At 36.1% G+C, this 17,474-nt stretch overlaps 1 protein-coding gene across 1 annotated transcript in view; it reads right to left on the bottom strand.

Moving 5' to 3' along the window:
* Positions 1 to 1,169: 1,169 nt before the first annotated feature.
* NOL10 (nucleolar protein 10) overlaps positions 1,170 to 17,474 on the bottom strand; it is a 52,074-nt gene continuing 35,769 nt past the window's right edge. Inside the window, exons 14-21 of the mRNA XM_071548344.1 lie at positions 15,341 to 15,467; positions 14,302 to 14,381; positions 14,030 to 14,128; positions 13,311 to 13,400; positions 11,423 to 11,596; positions 10,800 to 11,047; positions 5,512 to 5,614; positions 1,170 to 2,283 (exon numbers count right to left, since the gene is read on the bottom strand). Coding sequence (XP_071404445.1) covers positions 2,164 to 2,283; positions 5,512 to 5,614; positions 10,800 to 11,047; positions 11,423 to 11,596; positions 13,311 to 13,400; positions 14,030 to 14,128; positions 14,302 to 14,381; positions 15,341 to 15,467 — 1,041 coding nt within the window. The 3' untranslated portion in view covers positions 1,170 to 2,163. The remainder of the gene's footprint in view (positions 2,284 to 5,511; positions 5,615 to 10,799; positions 11,048 to 11,422; positions 11,597 to 13,310; positions 13,401 to 14,029; positions 14,129 to 14,301; positions 14,382 to 15,340; positions 15,468 to 17,474) is intronic.

Here is a 17,474-nt window from a genome sequence, read left to right as displayed (position 1 = left end):
TGTCTTGTGACAGAGCTGCTCACTTTTGCTGATCCCTGAGGCCTCAAAAGAAAGGCTTGCAAGGAATCTTTATCCCCATTTCACTACAAAGCCCTTGGGCTTGAGTGAGTGCCAGGCAGCTTGGCACAGCCTACCTACTACAGCTCACCTGTGTTCCCAGAGATCCAGCGCTGGACACTGAGGAGCTGACTATAGATGCACTGAGCTCTTGATCAAACATACTGGGGTTTAGATCTACCATGAGAAGGAGCAAACTCCGCCGAATTCCTGCTCTCACAGTGCAAGTTCTGTCCACCCAGTCCCCAGCTATTCCAGTAACAACCACAAGGCAGGCAAATTTCCACCGTTAATCTTTCCATTTTCAGTACACAGCCATGTATATGATGTGAGCACACCAGAATTGCACACAGATAATTTCTAAGAGATAATATAATGCTCCATGGGAAAGATGCTGTCCTAGTACAAACTTTGTCACTGCACTTGGATTTCAAAGGCTTGGATGTCAAAAGACAAGATGCAAAAAAGAGGGACATAGCCTGAAGCAACCACAACTGCATTCACATTTTCCCAGTGCCTAAGAAGAATGTGTCTGAGACTGACACTGAAATACTGGATGGTCCTGTGCTAACTAAAAAGCAGGAGAAGCTTATGGACAATGCAGAAATTGGACAGCTAGAGCTAAAAAAATAGGTATTGAAAGACTCATCCTTTAGTTGAATAAAAGGACAGAGGTGATGACTGCAATGTATGTTTTTAAAGATAAAAATACCGGAGCAGAAGACTTTTTTAAACTAAAGGCGACAATATAACTAAAAAGAAATCAAGGAATTAAAGCAGGCACTATTATATCAGGGACAAGAAAATAAATTTAACCATGTAACTAATTTTTCTAGCATCTAACAAAAACAAAGCATCACACTATGAGAAACTAAGGCTTTTACTGAAATAACTGCAAAGATTCTATGGTAAATTCTGTCCAGAACACCTGACCAGATTAATAACCTCTCTGGTTTATAAAATAAAACACTTCAGAACTTCTGAGTCTCTCAAAAAGATTTACAGTGATGGGGAGATTCCCTGACTCTTGTTGAATCGGAAGTTCAAAATTTTTTGGATTTAGCAAAAAGACAATTTATACAGGTTTTTACAAAGCAATAAAAAGGCTCCTCTAGAATCAATGGTAAAAATTAATTTATTTGCTTAAGTAGTGACCTACTGATGTAAATTATGGGTTTGCAAAATAAAAATTAGTAAGAGATTATGTATCCTGGCTAGCAACAACTATTCTTCTGGAGATCAAAAAGATGACACCGAAAGAATAAATCACTTCCTTAGGGTCTAGTTTTTTAAGTTATTTAAGTGAACAAAAATTTTTTTGAAGAATGGGAGACTACTGGCATGGCCTTAAAGTGCTTTTTATGTGAACACATACCACTTGAGCCATGGCTGGCTTACCAATTACAGAATCCTTAAGGTCAGGTTTAACATGAGTAAAGGCAGTATTCACAAAACCTAAGTTAATAAGAATATCCTTCTTAGAATTCCCTTTGTACACTGGTATGGAAAGAGAGGTTTCCTTACAGAATGACTCAGAGGAACCTAAATCGGACATTCTCAATTGCCTGCCTCACAACCATCTGTACCATTTGCTACTAAGGCAACCCAAGAATATAAAGTCAAAGCCAGCTTTTGAAAAATAGACTTAGGTGCCATCCTTCAAAAACCAGAAAAATCCATTGTGCCCTTGCAAAGGTGTTTTTAGACAAAATAACTTACCCATGCATGATCTTCTATCTATGCAGCCAGAAATAAAGATTTCAGAAACCAAAATCCACAGTTCTTAAGTTAAATAAAAGACAGGCAGCCTCATTGCATACATAAATTCTCATACAGAAAACATTCAGGGTTACATAATAACCAGTTGCTGGTGATTTCTGCACATATACAGTTCACATTGGACCATATTCAGAGTGTCCTTTGGTCAGTACTTTAACTTTCATAAACCTTTCAATAATTAACACAGGGCTTAGGAAGTTTTGTTTTTAAGTTCATCAATTAATGAAAATACAAATTCATTGGTACTCTGTCCCAGTCTGAAAAAGCCCCTTTTACAAATAAAAAAACGAGGCAAAGAAGTTTCTTAAAAAAATGACATGAAGTAAATCAATGAAACAGTCGTCCTCGCCCACGTTTGCTCTTGAGATGACTTGCAGAACGCCTAAGAGTTTTCCTCTCTTGACGATGTAGTTTCTCAGCTTCCTGCTGTTTCCTTTGCTGCTCTGACTGGAATATTAAAACAAAAATAGACTCAGGTTCTTGTAAACTTACATATCACCTCATTGTTCCAGTATCAATATATCAAGTCAGAATTCCATGAGGGACATACGGAAATGTCACCATAAATTGCCCCATGCTATCCTGTCTAATACCATACCTGTTAATTCTGCACATCCCTAGGCATTATCATTCCAAGTTTTTCATAGCAAAAGTTTAACACAAAGATATCAAAAAACAGTGAATAAAACAATGTATTTTGGATAAAAAACAATGTTTAACAATACACTCCAGAATTTATGTTTAATTCCCCCAAGAAGGTACATCCCAATTTGAGGCTACTTAGTATCTACTTTGGTTAACTAGTATTTCCATGTCCAATATTTGCACAAATTGATTTTAAAAAGATAGAATAATTACTTAAATTTGCTGAAGCATATAGGTATTTTAAAATGTGTTCTTAGGAGTTCTTTAAAGTGTTTTATATGCTGTATGCAACTCCAGAAAGACTTTACACATTTAAATAATTTTAAATCTCTGCTCCTGTGGCACATGCTCTATTAATGTTTCTCCCCTTCATCAAAAACATGCTGAAAATGTTTAATTTGCAGACCACATAAACAACTATTTTCTTTGGAAGAGTAAGGCTTCTCTTTAAATTAAACATGAACTGAAACTAGCCAAGCTCAGGCAACTGTTCATGCTAAAAAGTACTCCAGCAATTTGAGCAATTTCAACATCAGCACAGGGCAACTGCACTGAGAGTGTGATAGAATCACTACTACTGTGTATGCAGCTGCATCCCCACTGTAACCAACAGCATCCATATGTCAGCCCACCTCTCCCTGAATCTCCCATTCACATGCCATTTAAACTTGAACTAGAGCTTTGCTTGCATAGACAGCATTTTGGCTGAGGTGAGACAGGAATCAATTTAACAAATGTAGCAATAAGTCCATACCAGTATCAAGGCAGTAAAAGCCAATAGACTTTGATGAAATTTAATGATTTCCATTTTCACTGCAAGCAAAGCAACAAACAAGCACTATTTGAAAATATAATCTCTCTGTCTCCAGACCTCTTCTGAAACAGTCTTGAAAAATCTTACTTAAGTTCATGTTACCAGCTACTGATAGGGGACTGAAATTGAATGATCCTGATTTGCATTAGAAACTTTGTGGTTTGGGTTGTTTTATGTTTTTTTAAATGTCTTCCATACCTTCCTAGTAGTGTAAGTACTTAGGTATTTTAGAAACCCTGCTATTTTGTTAGATTTATTTGCTATAATAAAGCATACTGAAATTGAAAAATAACTTGCCACACTGTAGGAAACATATTCAAATCCCCTAAAAACTAAACTGAGTATCAATGACAAACAATTTCACCACTGGATCTGTCAGTGGTTACCAGGCATTCAGGAGATTGGTAACACACCACACCTGCACCAGCCAAGTTCAGTCTCAATTCCACTAGCTAGAGGTTTGAGTGATACCAATCCTTACGGAAGGACAATTCCCTCACAGACCAAATCTTTCTACCTACTCCTAAATGTACCTGCCCTTTCAGGAAAGGGCATCACAAAGCACAAAGTTCACGATTCCAGTAACATGAAAAGCCCTTTTCTGGCTTTTCAACTCAACTCCTCATTCTCTGAAAAGAAGTGTAAAGAGTGCATAGCATGACTTCCTAGACCTTCCTACTCCATTCCTCAGAACTTCAGAACATGTTTATTTGAGAGAAGACTTCTAAGTTTTACTTTGTTGTTCTGTTGATTGGAGAAAAATATCTCCACTGTAGATGCAATATTTTATTTTCAATCAGATCTTCAAAAATCTTTTTAATGCAAACGAGAACAATGTACATATTTCAATAAAGTAATGCCAGTTAAAAGTCAGGAAAAGAAAATCCGTATTTGTTAGAGACACCATAAATTAAAAAAGCCTCAAAGCTGTATCTTATCTGATGGGATGAAGTAAAAATAGCATTCTGAACCACTGCTGTGGTCTGCCTTCTTCCAGTGTACTCCCAAATCTTCACAAAACCACTGCAGTGACAGTTCACTGTGCCCTACCCCCTGCGAGAAACGTGGCTTTGCTCTTTCTAAGTTAAAGCTACTATAAAAAAAGACTGTGCTTTCAAAGCCCTGCAAAGCTCATTTAATTAGCTGAAAGACACTAGCAGATCAGTTACAGAGTTGGTAAAATCCCCAGAATAGTTACCCTACACGTCACTGCAGAGGAATTTGTGACCTGACTCCCCAGTCAACACATTTTGAATTCCAGAAATACAGGAATCACCAGCAGATGAAAAAGGACATCTGCAAACATATAATAATCAGACAAAATAAGTAAGGTAGAAAAAGTCAATAAATCTGATTATTTTTCTTCAGGTACACCCAATGTGACAATGAAATAACTACTTAGCCATTCTTGTGACAGCAGTTTTTTACCAGCGAGAATAATATTTGACTGCTGGTAAGGAGATATATATTATAGCAAAGAGGTTTACTTGAGGAAAGTATGATGGGTCTTCAGATTTTATAATGTGTTCTTTCCTCAGTTCTACAGCAATTTTCTAGTAAAAAATCCATAAGTGTTCTACAGCAGTAACAGATGCACACATGCATTGAATTCTCTCCACACTACAAAGTAATAACCTGCCTACAATCTACAAAATCCTTCAGGCGAAGAAAGCAAAATCCCCAGTAAAGGTAGATAAGCAGCAGTCAACTACACACTTCAAATAGAATTTGACAGCTAGAATAGGACCAGGACTCATTCCTGCAATCTGTGTCACACAGCTTCAATGACAAAGGCAGTTGGGAGCTCTGTTTTTAACATGCTGAGATGCAGCAATATCTCAACCAAGAGAAAGCTGGTCACCTACAGCAGCCTGCATGCATTTGCACCTGCAGACCAAGATGTGATCAGTCTGGACACAGAAGTCAAGCAAGGTCACAAGCTTCTGGTGGTATGTCTGCAAATAAATTAGTAAAAGATGCAAACCATTATTTTCCACCAGAATGTAAGATTTTATGAGTGTTGCCTGAGTTATAAGGGATAAACACGGAGGATACCACCGGAGGCTTTCATTCTCTTGGCAAGAACCAGGAGAGTTGGCAGCTTATAAAGAAAGAAACAGGGACATTTGCTTGACGGTTTTAAAGTTCCTGTTCTTTCATGCAACAACTGAAGTTACTGTGTATTATCTTTTAAATTATAGATATATATAGCTCACCTTCTTTAACTTGAATGTTGCCTGTTTGCTGCCTACTGTGGTATCAGACACATTGAGTGTGCCAAGTTTTTCTTCATGCTTTAAACGATCTTCAAGAGTTTTCCTGCAGAGAAAAATTAATATTAGTCCCTATATTTGACATCTTTTTACTATAATAAAGGTTGATAATGCAGTCAAAACTAATCTCAATTTCTCTGAAACTAAAATGTCATAACTCCAATAAAATAAACATTCAGGAAACAGAAAAGACAAATTCAAATCATTCCTTCCAGATACTGCTTTCAGTAGAAACACTTAAAATTTATGTAAATTTCATTGGTTTTGCTGCTAAAAAAGCAACAGGACACTAGTTGAGAAAGAAACCACACCCTTCTATTGCTATAGTTTTCCATGAAATGTCAGAAAATATTGAGGATGTTAAGCTATGGTAACAGGTATGTGTACAAATAGAAAAGGTAAGGCTTGATATACACAGTTTTCTTGAAATTTTTTAATTTCTGAATTGGAAACACTTTTGAGGAAAGGAGGTAATCTTGACTCTACATCAGAATGAATTCATGACTGAATGAATCACTTCACTGACAGAGACACACTACCTAATCCAAACGCAGATGACTGCTCGGACACTGCGCGCACAACAGTCTAAGTAGTTTTCTGAACAAGAAAATGACATAAACAAGTGAATGTGATAAATAAGACAGTCCCTGGCCCCAAGAGGGGCTCCACAGAACACATGCCTTCAAGCAGAGTGCTTATCACTGAGTTTTGTAAGTAAGCTGGCACAGAGCCTCTCCCTTGGGCACTGAAGTCCAGCATTTCTGTGGAGAATGAGGTAGCTGTGGCCAAGACTATTTTCAGCTCTTCTGCCCTGGAAATTAATGCCCTACAAAGGCAAGACACATGGAAGCGCTCCAGTTGCTCCAGGTTGCAAGCTGATACTTAGTATCATGATTACTGACTTAAGTTACCTTGGGTTGTGAACTGGAGCAGCTGAGGAGTGGAAATACACCTCGTTCCCACACAGCCTCCAGCTCAGGGGTGAGGCAGGCAGGGAGGGTGCTGGCTTCATCCAGCCTCCCTAAAGGCACCTGTGAGTCCTAACATGGCTCAGCCTTCTCTGGGTAAAGTAGGTTCTAAGTAACTAGCACCATCTGAGAATATAACATGGCTTACAGGATCAAACTCACTCTGCATGTGCTTAGAAAACATTCTCCTAACTGTAAACAGAATTAATTTCTGCAGTTTGACATGCTATTAATGCCTCATTAGCTCTTTCTGAAGAGGGTCAAGAGACATTTTTGTACAAGTTTTAAAGTGGAAAGTAAGTAATCATAAAAATACAGATGATTAGCAGCCATCAAAGTCAATGGCATCTGCTATGGATGAAGGACTCATGGACTGTGGCCTATGCATGAAGTCTCTGAAGTCCACTGAATTTTGGTTAATGAGCCATTTTATGTAACAAAGACTTCAGATTAACAATGAAAAATTACTGTCAAGAATTACTTTATTTCTCATGACTAGGTACTTTGATTGTATTTTTTTCAGTATATTTTTCATTGAGTACATGTAAAAACTTGTTCCATCTGTGCGAATCGGAAAGACAAGCTAAGCCTTAGAGCCAACCGTGGCAGAAGATCAGTCACCAACATTGTGGTGGGATTTCTACAGTCAAGTGAAGTCCCATTTTTCTCGCCTTTGAAAGTGAACTGGAGAAATATGGCTACTACCCAGCAATTATTTAGCATGACTGCCTAGATACTGCTTCAGTCAGGAGAAAAACTAAAGTGAGGAGATACTAGTAAAGTGCTGTGGGGTTGCAATTTTACTGAATAAATACAGGTATGGCTCTATGTGCAGACCTCAAGTGACAGTGAATTGCATACACTGACACACAAACACAACAGCTGGGTTGTTTTTTGTTTTTTTTTTAAATCTTTCTCAACAAATTAATTCAAGGGATACGTTTACAGTGTTATTAGAAGCAAATTCCCCTACTCTATTTTAAAAAATAAACAAAAAAATACCCAGGCACTTCTATTTCCTCACTATAAAGAGAACAATTTTTCAGCACTTTTCCTGCTGTTTTAGTTTAGCAATACCTAGGAATGTCAACTATGCTTTTGTTGGCTTTCTGGGTCACCTGTGAAGAGACATACATGGGACTGTCATACTTATTTTTTTATTTTGACTTGCTCTACCTTTAGCCAACATACCTTTTAAAGTGACATCGACTAAATCAAAAGAGTTCTTAGCACCCTGATACAAATCCTTTCCTTTTATGGATTCCTTTTAAGTCACTAGGTAAAGAAACCATGCTGTAAGCAAAGGATTTGCAGGTTTTCTTGTTTGAGTGTAAAAGCGCAAAAAAGGAAAATTAAATGTAGATGGAATTGAGACAAGGTGTTTTTTACAACTGTGAGTAAATTTTGCAGCTTTCCTGTGCAGAGAAGTGTGTAGACTGTTGGTCTAGGAAGACATTTATAGTACGCGCCACTGCTTTAGAAGTTGGGCTTGGAGCCGTGCTGAGTCAGGAACATGTCAAAAGAAACACCCAGTTTTATATAAGTCATAAACTGTTTCCTCAGGTAGAACATTATATGATTAGAGAAATAAAGAACACCAAACCATTAAATGAATAGTGAAGGTATTAAGGTATTAATTATACTGGTCACAGACCGTCATTCCATAACTTGGATATATCAAATCAAAGACAAACATGCCAGCCTCACCAGATTGTACATGCCACTACAGTCTTTCCAATTTTTCAGTACCTTACTTGAATTAATTACTTTTATGCTGACTGCTTATCACTGAATAAGGCCAGCAGAAAACATACTTATTTTCTTCATAATGTTTCTTTCTAATATGTAAAAATTCTTATTAACCAAAAAAGTTAGCTCACAACACGTGCTAAATCATGATTACATTTTTGTATCAGTACATAAGAAACTGATACCAGCTGTTAATTTTTAAATTTCTTCCAAGAATTTGAAGAATACCAAACTACCTGCTAAGAACAATGCTTGGATGAGCACAAAGGGGATCAGTGAGTGTAAAGCTAATTGCTTAGACAAAGATTAAAAAAACCCCATGTAAGACAATTCAATGACAGTGACTCAGACAACAAGGGATGTGATGTTACCATATCGAATTTCCTTTCTGTCATCCTCTTCTGTCCTCAAATCCCTCTCCTTTTTTTTTTTTAATTTTAGACTATATCCCACCCATGCACCTACCACACTGAGGATATCTATTGACTGCGAATCTTAAGAGAGGTTGTCTTTTCTCTAAAAGAAGTCTTTAAAAAGTCTTTCTATGGTTTACATTATCATTGATATTTCACCATCTACTGGACAGGTCTGTGGTATTTGCTTTTGTTTTTCTGGTTTGAAGCAATGATTTTTCTCCCTTAAAACCAGATGAAAGAATTTACTTTGTCCTGTGTCACACTGCACTAATATTTTCTCAGTGTTTCTCTTCCTTACACCTGTCTTGTCCTATTTACTTTAACTTTCCATAGCCCTGTTCACATTTAAGCCTTGCATGTTTTGATCAAAGTGAAATCTTAATGCTTCAAAAGTGAGTGCCCTTGAGAATTTTCTTTAGACCATAACAGTTAAATTTGTGCAAAAGAACAGTATGTGAGTAGGCTGCAGCCATACAGCCATTCAATGAAGTATTTCAACGGCTCTGAGAATACAGCCATTTGACCTTTGTCTCAGGTTCTTCCAAGTTACAGCTAACGTGACTGCAAACCTAATTAAAATGTAAAATATATTCTAAACCTACAATACTTTGACAGCATGTCCAAAGTGGATTTTCTCCTGACAAAGGAGAAAAACTGACAAAATTAAAAAGTTCCTTCATCTTCTGGAACAAAATAAGAAAGAAAAATTATCAGAAAAAAGTTAATGGAAAAATCTTAGAAAGTTACACTCCAGAGTAAGTAGGTATATTCAATAAAAAGAACAAATGTAAATTTCTATGTGATAAAAAACAGTGAAGGAAAACATGGGAATCAGTTCTGCAAGACTCCTATAAATCCCAATTTATAAAACCTACTACTTCTACTTAAAGAGGTCTACTAGGTACAACTTAGAAATCACAGACTACCTGACTAACATAGAAACATTGTTTCTCTAATAATTAAAAGTCCGTTTTACATAATAATACTAGTTAAAACTTGCACATTTAAGGGACAGGCTGAATTTTTATCAAGTATTTCTTCATGTGTCTTCAGAAAATTTCCACCCTGAAAACAACTACTTTGTAGTGTCAGTCATTAGTGACATAAAGAAACAGCCAAATTATATATATATTTCACTTTCTTTTCTTGACTGTATCATTTCATTCTAGGTTAAAACATAATGATTATTATGAGATCCATCTATCCCAACAACCTGCTTCCAACATTAGTCAAAACACTGCTCTGTATCCACTGGATTGCAAGAACTTTGAAGCCACTGTCTTGAAAGGTTTTAATAATAGCATCTGTGTTTCAAACAGTAAAAGGCTATTAAGTCCCATCTTCTGAAGGGCTCAATTCACCTCTGAAGAAAGTAAATCAACGAGATTTTCAGGCATTGAGAACCTTAAAGCCAAGTCTTTTAGTCTGATGTGCTCTTTCTTTAGTTTGTCATGCCAGTTATACAGTACCCGTTCCTTCAGTTGATCATCAATTTAAGGAATAAAAAAACAGCAAAGAAATGGAAAAAATCTCTAAACAAACCTCCTCCAAACCTTGTATTTTGTATTGCAAAAATAAAAACAGAAATAATAAGTCCTGACAATGAGTATGGCATAGATTTTGAAAATTTCTGGATACTATAAAAATACCCAGAAAAAACAATTTTTCTTTGACCATCCTGATCCTACCCCCAAAACAGGGACTATTCATGCAGCAGTCTACATCCTTTTAGAAGGTCACATGAAAAACATCCAGACTGTCAACCTCATACTGACACTGGTGGAGAAACTTAACCAGTCTTAAAAGACATCAGTGTTGTTACCCGTGAAACACTGAAGAATGGATACTCCAATCTGACTCAAAATATTAATTACTCATCTCATTTGTGTTGCCTCTCTGCCCCACTTTAAATAGTATATTTGTTTAACTACAAAAGAAAGCTTTCAACAACTATGTCACTTCAGGTTATATCCCTAAATTGCCAGCTGTAGCTTTACTAGCAAGTGTTTCCAGGCCAGGACACCACTGGCCTGCACTGTCAGGAAATACTTTAGAACCATCCACCCCCAGCTATTAGAATAGGAACATTAGTCCTTACTTCATTAATTTTTGTTTTTTGGCTGAGTCTTTGAAGCTTCTGAATTCCTCTCCTTCTTTAATCTCAAAAAACTGAGGTTTCAGTAGTGTTTGCTGATCCTCCTTGGACCTTTCCTGCCGCTTCAGTTTTTCCTCTTGGCGTAAAAGCTTGCGCTGTTTCCTGACCTCTTCAACCCAGCCTTTTTCATCATCTGAACTCTCAGAGCTTTCTGCATCACTTGCTTTTCCTTCTGGTTCTTCCTCCTCTTCCTGAAGACAAAAATAGTATAAAATAAGAAATCATCAACTAATTTTCCTTTCAAACCATTCCTGTAAACAGAGTACGTGACAGCTTTTACATAGATACAGTAGAAGAGAACTAAAAGCAGTAACAGCAAATGAAGCTGAAAATATGTACAAGGTTGTTATTATCTACATATTTTATGTTTTTCAAACCTACATTCATGCAGACACAATGTTGCTAACATCCAAAAACTAGATTACAATTATAAATGACACTTAATTACTGTAGCTGGTTAAGACATTCTTGCATTGCCTCCACCTTTCCAGGGTGAAAAGTCTGAATGCTTGAAACAAAGTTAAAAAACGATGGAATTTTCTTAATCCACATGGAAAATGTAATACCTGTCCTTGCGCTTCCAGTTCCTCTAAGATCTTTAGCTTCCTCTTTCTTTTCTCACTTATTTTAGAAACAAGTGGGTTAAGTAGCCTAAATTCTTCACTCTGCTCATCCACCTGGAAATCTGGATTCTCAAACATGACCTTAAAACGATCATCTTTGAGAAGGCTGGGCAGATTCTGGAAAAGAAGCAGAGCATGAGTTAGACTATTCTGAAGCAGACATTAATAAAATAAGTAGTACTTTTTTAAATTAAACAAAATTCAAAACCAGCATACGAAATGCCAGTTGTTTTAACCTTCCAGGTCAAACAAAAATCAAGATTTATGCGTACTGTACTTTTACAAAGATTGTTCAAAGGTACCTGTAAGCAAGAGGTTTTTAATGCACACTACAGACATTTTAAATACACAATTACTAATATTTTTGAATTAATGTTTCTCACACATTCAGCCAGCTAGTCTGGAGACATGTTGTTATCTATTGACTAATCAGCAGTACCTCCAAGGCAAATATGTTGCCTGACAGGGGTGATTCTACAACATGTAAAACAAATTATCATGGTAAATGTCTTTACGTAACGCTACTATTGTTTTATTGTAAATACTTAAGAGGAAGTGTTTCTATGCATATTATAACACTTTTTCTTCACTACCTTTGCATACAGAATGAAAAAGGCCGTTCTATTCATGTCATGGCAAAATGAACTCAATGTAAATTTTGCTATTGGTGAATTAGGAATAATTCAAGCTGCCAATTCAACTTAGGTGAAGACCAGTTGTTGTCATTGTAATATAATTGCATTCATGGTTTTTTATTATAAAAAGCTGATCTTTGAACATTGCCAAACTTATATCAGCATGTTAATCTCACCACAGCATTAAGTTTTCATTGTCACTTCAGAAAGGGAGGGTGGGACTAAGAATACAGAAAACAGCAAGTGTAATTTTCAAACATAAAACCGGTGCGCCTGTGTGACTTTCAGTCACACAGCCAAAAATTCAATCCCAAAGCTGAAAATAAATTGCTTGTCATAACACTGTAATGCTGTTTCAGGAAAATAACCAGAACATGCATTTTTAGGTATACTCTTTTTAGTTTGCTTAATAACACAAACTCTATGTACTGTGAGACAATTTGGTCCCCATTTTATGAACTCTCATTTTCATTCTAACATTTGCTTAAGTCTGCACTTAAGTTTCATCATCATGTACTTTTCCAGTAGTTCATGCTTCCTATCCTAACACACAAGATTTCATTAGATGCCACATGCATCTAATGCCTACCTTTCACAAATGCTACATTCCTGTGAGAATGAGCACCTATGACGTGCTACCTATAATAAGCCTGCCCTCCCATTTGGTATTAAACATTAACCTATTTCTTCAGTTAAACTTCTCTTAAGATAGACATGGATTATTTTTAACATCAGGAAGAATTCCTGTTAAATAAGAGCAAAACATTTCAGCTAATCTATAAAATATAGTTAACTGTATACACAAACACAGGCAACTGTATCTTTAGTTTCATAGGTAACATATATCCTGTCGTGGTCACCCCCAAAATACCAACAATTGCAAACAACAGGTCTTTTCTGAACAGCCTTGGTATTGACTCTGCACTAACCAGCTTCTGGAGTCCTACAAACCTTGTATCATCTTTACAGGGAGTATTTCATCATTTTTACCTTTAAGTTATTACTTCATGGTCTTTTTTTGTGCTGCAGCTACAGTGAAGTCCACCTTAAAGCCACCTATCAGATTGTATTTATGAGAAACAGAAACAATGGAACTTTGAATCTGTTTGGCCAAACAACAGCAACAAAGAATCAAACCTGGAAGCATTGCTATTTCTATGGTCTAGGTTAAAGAAGACTCCAAAGCAAGAGCTCACCTTCTGTTTCCTTTTTCTAGCAATCTGTTGTTCTTCTCCTTCTTCTTCAATCAGTTTGAGTGCAAGTTCCTTATTGACTTTTGGAAGTTTCTAAAAAGAGAAAGGCAATTAATCAATAAATTAGTCTTTCACACATGTAACCTGCATGCTTTGCACTTTTAAGTGACGAGAGAATTCTTATTCATTCTTCAGCTCCTGCTGAAAACCTCCTTGACTGGTTCCAAATATTTCTAGGTGCAAGTAAAGCAACAGCACTCAGAATATTTAAGTAGGACATGTGCATAATTTTTAACTTGAAATGCATCAGCTTTAGTACTTTAAAAGCAATTCCTCCTCTTTGTAGATTGAGCAAATTCAATCTAGAAAGCTACTAGTTGTAAACATAGTAAATTTTTCATTTATCTCTTTACAGAGTATCACGTTTTAATGGCTTAAGTAACGAAGTGTAACGACAGAAGCAGAAACTGCAAATTGTACTAGTGGGTTAATTGCTCAAGTGGTAAATGTGGTAAGAACTGCTCTTTTATGGTTTGAAATCAGTCTTTTGGAATCACACACATGGGAGTTTTATGGTTCCATTCAAAAATTTCTATAAATTGTGTCTCTAATGATAAACAGAATCAAATCCTAAATCATTACATCTCTAAGATACACTTAGGAATATATTACTCTTAATGAATAGATTTCCCAAAAGTATACTAATTGTTTACAAGATTTACCTTTAGTTGAACTCTCTGTGCACGTGTTTCTTCTATCTTCTGCCTTATTTTCTCTCTTCGGTATTCTTCATAGGCAAAGGGGTTGGCCATCATTTTTGCCTTTGAACAAGCAGGAGGAAGTAAAAAGAAAATACTATTGGTACAGGACACAGCCTGTTATTTGTAGGGAAAAAAAGTCCAACCAAAACAAAAACCACAAACAGAAAAAAGAAACCCCACCACACATATTTCATTGTTAAGAATAAAAATTGGCAAGGATCGGCCTTATTTACCTTGTGATACAGTCTTATGTCCATGAAAAAGCCATGCATATATGCTCTGAGCAGTGTTGATCCAATAAGATGAGCAAGACCTGGGAAAAAAAGTTCCAGAGGATTTCAATGAGCTTTCATATATAAAGAACTTCTGTTCAAGCTAGCCACTTCTCTTGCCTGGTTCAGGACAAACAAGCACTGCCAATGCAACACATCAATCCATCAGTCATCACTTTGTTCTGAAAGAAATTTAAGCTTCTTCAGAGCAATCAAATCCATTTTTCTTGCCATAATACACATTACTGAGCACTTTTAAAAAATACCCACATACACTACACTCTATAGAAATGTACAAAGAAAAATTCCAGACTATTTTTTTAAAGTCCATAGGTGTTTGACTATCCCTCTTTTAGTGTGATACAGAGATGTTTTTAATTGAAGAGCTTTGCCTTGGGTCAAACCCAGCTCTCAGAGTCATAGGTAAATTAGGTAAACTGGAGCAAAATATTGTAATCAAAACATGTAATGGACAGAAAAAGGACTAACTACCTTGGGCAAAGAATGCTTACCTTCCCTGATACATAATTTTCAGCATCCCAATTCCTTGAAACTATGTTTCTATTAGCCCTAGAATGACTTGAATTTCTGGAAATTGCTACATTCAAATAAGGCAGTCTTTGGCAGATTTTGCTGTGAATTCCAACATTATTTTTGAGGCGTCCACATACATTTTGAAAGCTAAACCAACTTCTCCTCCTATGCCTTCCATTAGTGTCTGAAAGCACTCACAACAGATTCCTAGACATATTAAATCAGCAAATACCTATCGCCTTCTTGGGATAAAAGTCTGAGAAACACAAGTTATCTAGTGTTGCACTGCTTGGGAACCAAAGAGCCATTGGTCTGGAATACTAATAATCAAGATCACTAGAGGAAACTACTGCCAGTTAATTTCTAACAGTGTTCATACATCCCATCAGAATTATAAAAGTTACATGTCTAAATAACCAAAAACTGATCAAAGTCGTCAGCTAAAGAGAATATTAAAATGTTTTACCTAAATTTTCCAGGTCTTTTCTGGTAACAAATTTGTAATCATCATAAACTGTGCTCTCTGGATTCTCTTCCAGTTCTTCAGTCAAGTTGTCCAAGAAGGAGCACCATTTTGGGGCAGGCCCTAAAACCTGTGGGTATTTTGGAAGGTTATAACATTGTAACATTATTACAGAAGAAGTTACAGTTATGCTCTTGCTGTGAAGTAACAACAAATTAATCCCACTGCACACCTTCAGAGCAGCAGTTAGAGAATACAATTAAACCTATTGCTTACCTTACCAATTAGGAGTACTATGGACTATGTAAGTGTTATTTTAATTCAGGTCATTTGAGACCAACTAGTCTAGAGGTTCCAAGTTTAGCTGTTTCAAGTGGTTCCAGTCTGATTAATTTATTAAAAGCTCAGAGCCAAACATTTTAGATAAAATTACAAACTAGTATCACTAGATAGCAACTAATCTGTAAAGTGCTGTTGGATCTTCAACTTGTTACATTCACTATGAAATTATGTGAAATCCTACTCTGCTCTATTTATTTTAATTAAAAAGAGGTGTATTTCATGTGTTTTTATTCAAGGATAAACCCAGACAGTATGAACAGATAATGGCAAATACTGAAAAAACTTGCATATTTCCTCCATGAGGCAAAGGATTTATTTGCAGAATATCATGTAGCACTATCAATGTATTTTTCCATATAAGCTACCTCCAACTTCCCAAGTTAACAAATCGGCTCCCTTTACTTTTCCCTCCTGCTGTTCTGATTGAAATTCCTCTCTATCCTGATCCACACAGCCACTCTCAACTGTTCCAGCACTATAGTACGTGAGTTGGCTGGATGGAAAAATCCAACACTTACATTCTTGTCTCTAGAGCAAATCAGTGGACATTTTAGAACGTTAAGAAACCAGTTAATTCCTATAGTGGGACTTTTAATGATGTTTCTGATTTGTTTGCTAAAAATTCTCATTAAAAACTCTGTAGTCAATATGACCATAGGAATGGCTGTGATTTAACAATGTGTTAAGATTCTATTCAATTATGGAAAAAAACCTAGAAGTGATTACACACACACACACACACATATAAATAATATAAATAGTTTGCTTTAACATGATTGTGTGGTAGGTGTATGATATCATGCTGTTCATTTAAAAAGTGTGTTTCTACTCATTAAAAAGTATTTTATTGAAGACAACTACACACAAAAAAAAGTAAAATTGTGTTCTAGACCATAACATTGTACTCATATTCTAGCCTAGACAATATTTTAATCTAGCCCACTATTGTCTCTGTATTAAATAGGATTTATCTTCCTAAGATTTCAGCCTTAGCTGAGAACCATTACAAGCCAAATGAAAAACTTCATTTCTTTTACAGTGCTGCAAATGTAATTTCAATTACTAAGAGCTTCCAAGGAAATACCCAAGATGCCACTAATAGGAAAGACTTTTTCTACTTAATTAACCAAATCCCCATGTCTGCTCCAGGTATAAATTATATATAACATTCAAATTTATTTCTTGCTAAGCTTTTGTCTCCATCTTGTCTCCATCCAAATTTTAATTTCCAATTTCCCCCAAACCCACTTCTTTAAATGCCAAGCTTTTATATGAATAATAAAGCAGTCTAGATCTATTACATGACTTCATGCCACTCAAGAAATCAGTTATCTGTCCTTCATTACCAGACCCTCAAAACATGACTGGATGGAGGAACCTTCTCCTAAGTTTACTTACAGTTTTGTTTTGGACGAAGCCATTCGTCCTTCTAAAAAAAAAAAACCAACCCCAAACTCAAAAAACCAAAAACCAGATTGCTTACTAACTAAACAAAATGTCTCATGTAATAAAATTTAAGTACAAATTTCTCTGCTGAAGATTATTAGAGATTAGAGAATCCTTGACTCACATTCATTCCCATGAAATAAAAAGTTCCCCTTCATTCCATCTTGCTGACACATCACGTGAAGACCTCTATCACTCCAATAAACCTTTACTCACAAAGTGCACTTTACTCATCAGAACTCAGGCCACTGCAACCAGTCAGAGTAATCCCCCAACGGGATCTTGATTAGTGTAAATTCTTGAATGGGTAACTAAAGCAGAAGTCTCATAAATGAGGGCAAACACTTTA

The sequence above is a fragment of the Pithys albifrons genome, chromosome 2 (genome assembly GCF_047495875.1).
Source record: "Pithys albifrons albifrons isolate INPA30051 chromosome 2, PitAlb_v1, whole genome shotgun sequence".
NCBI classification, from domain to species: domain Eukaryota; kingdom Metazoa; phylum Chordata; class Aves; order Passeriformes; family Thamnophilidae; genus Pithys; species Pithys albifrons.
Note: the sequence above shows the minus strand (reverse complement) of the source record. Positions and strands in the feature narration are given on the sequence as shown.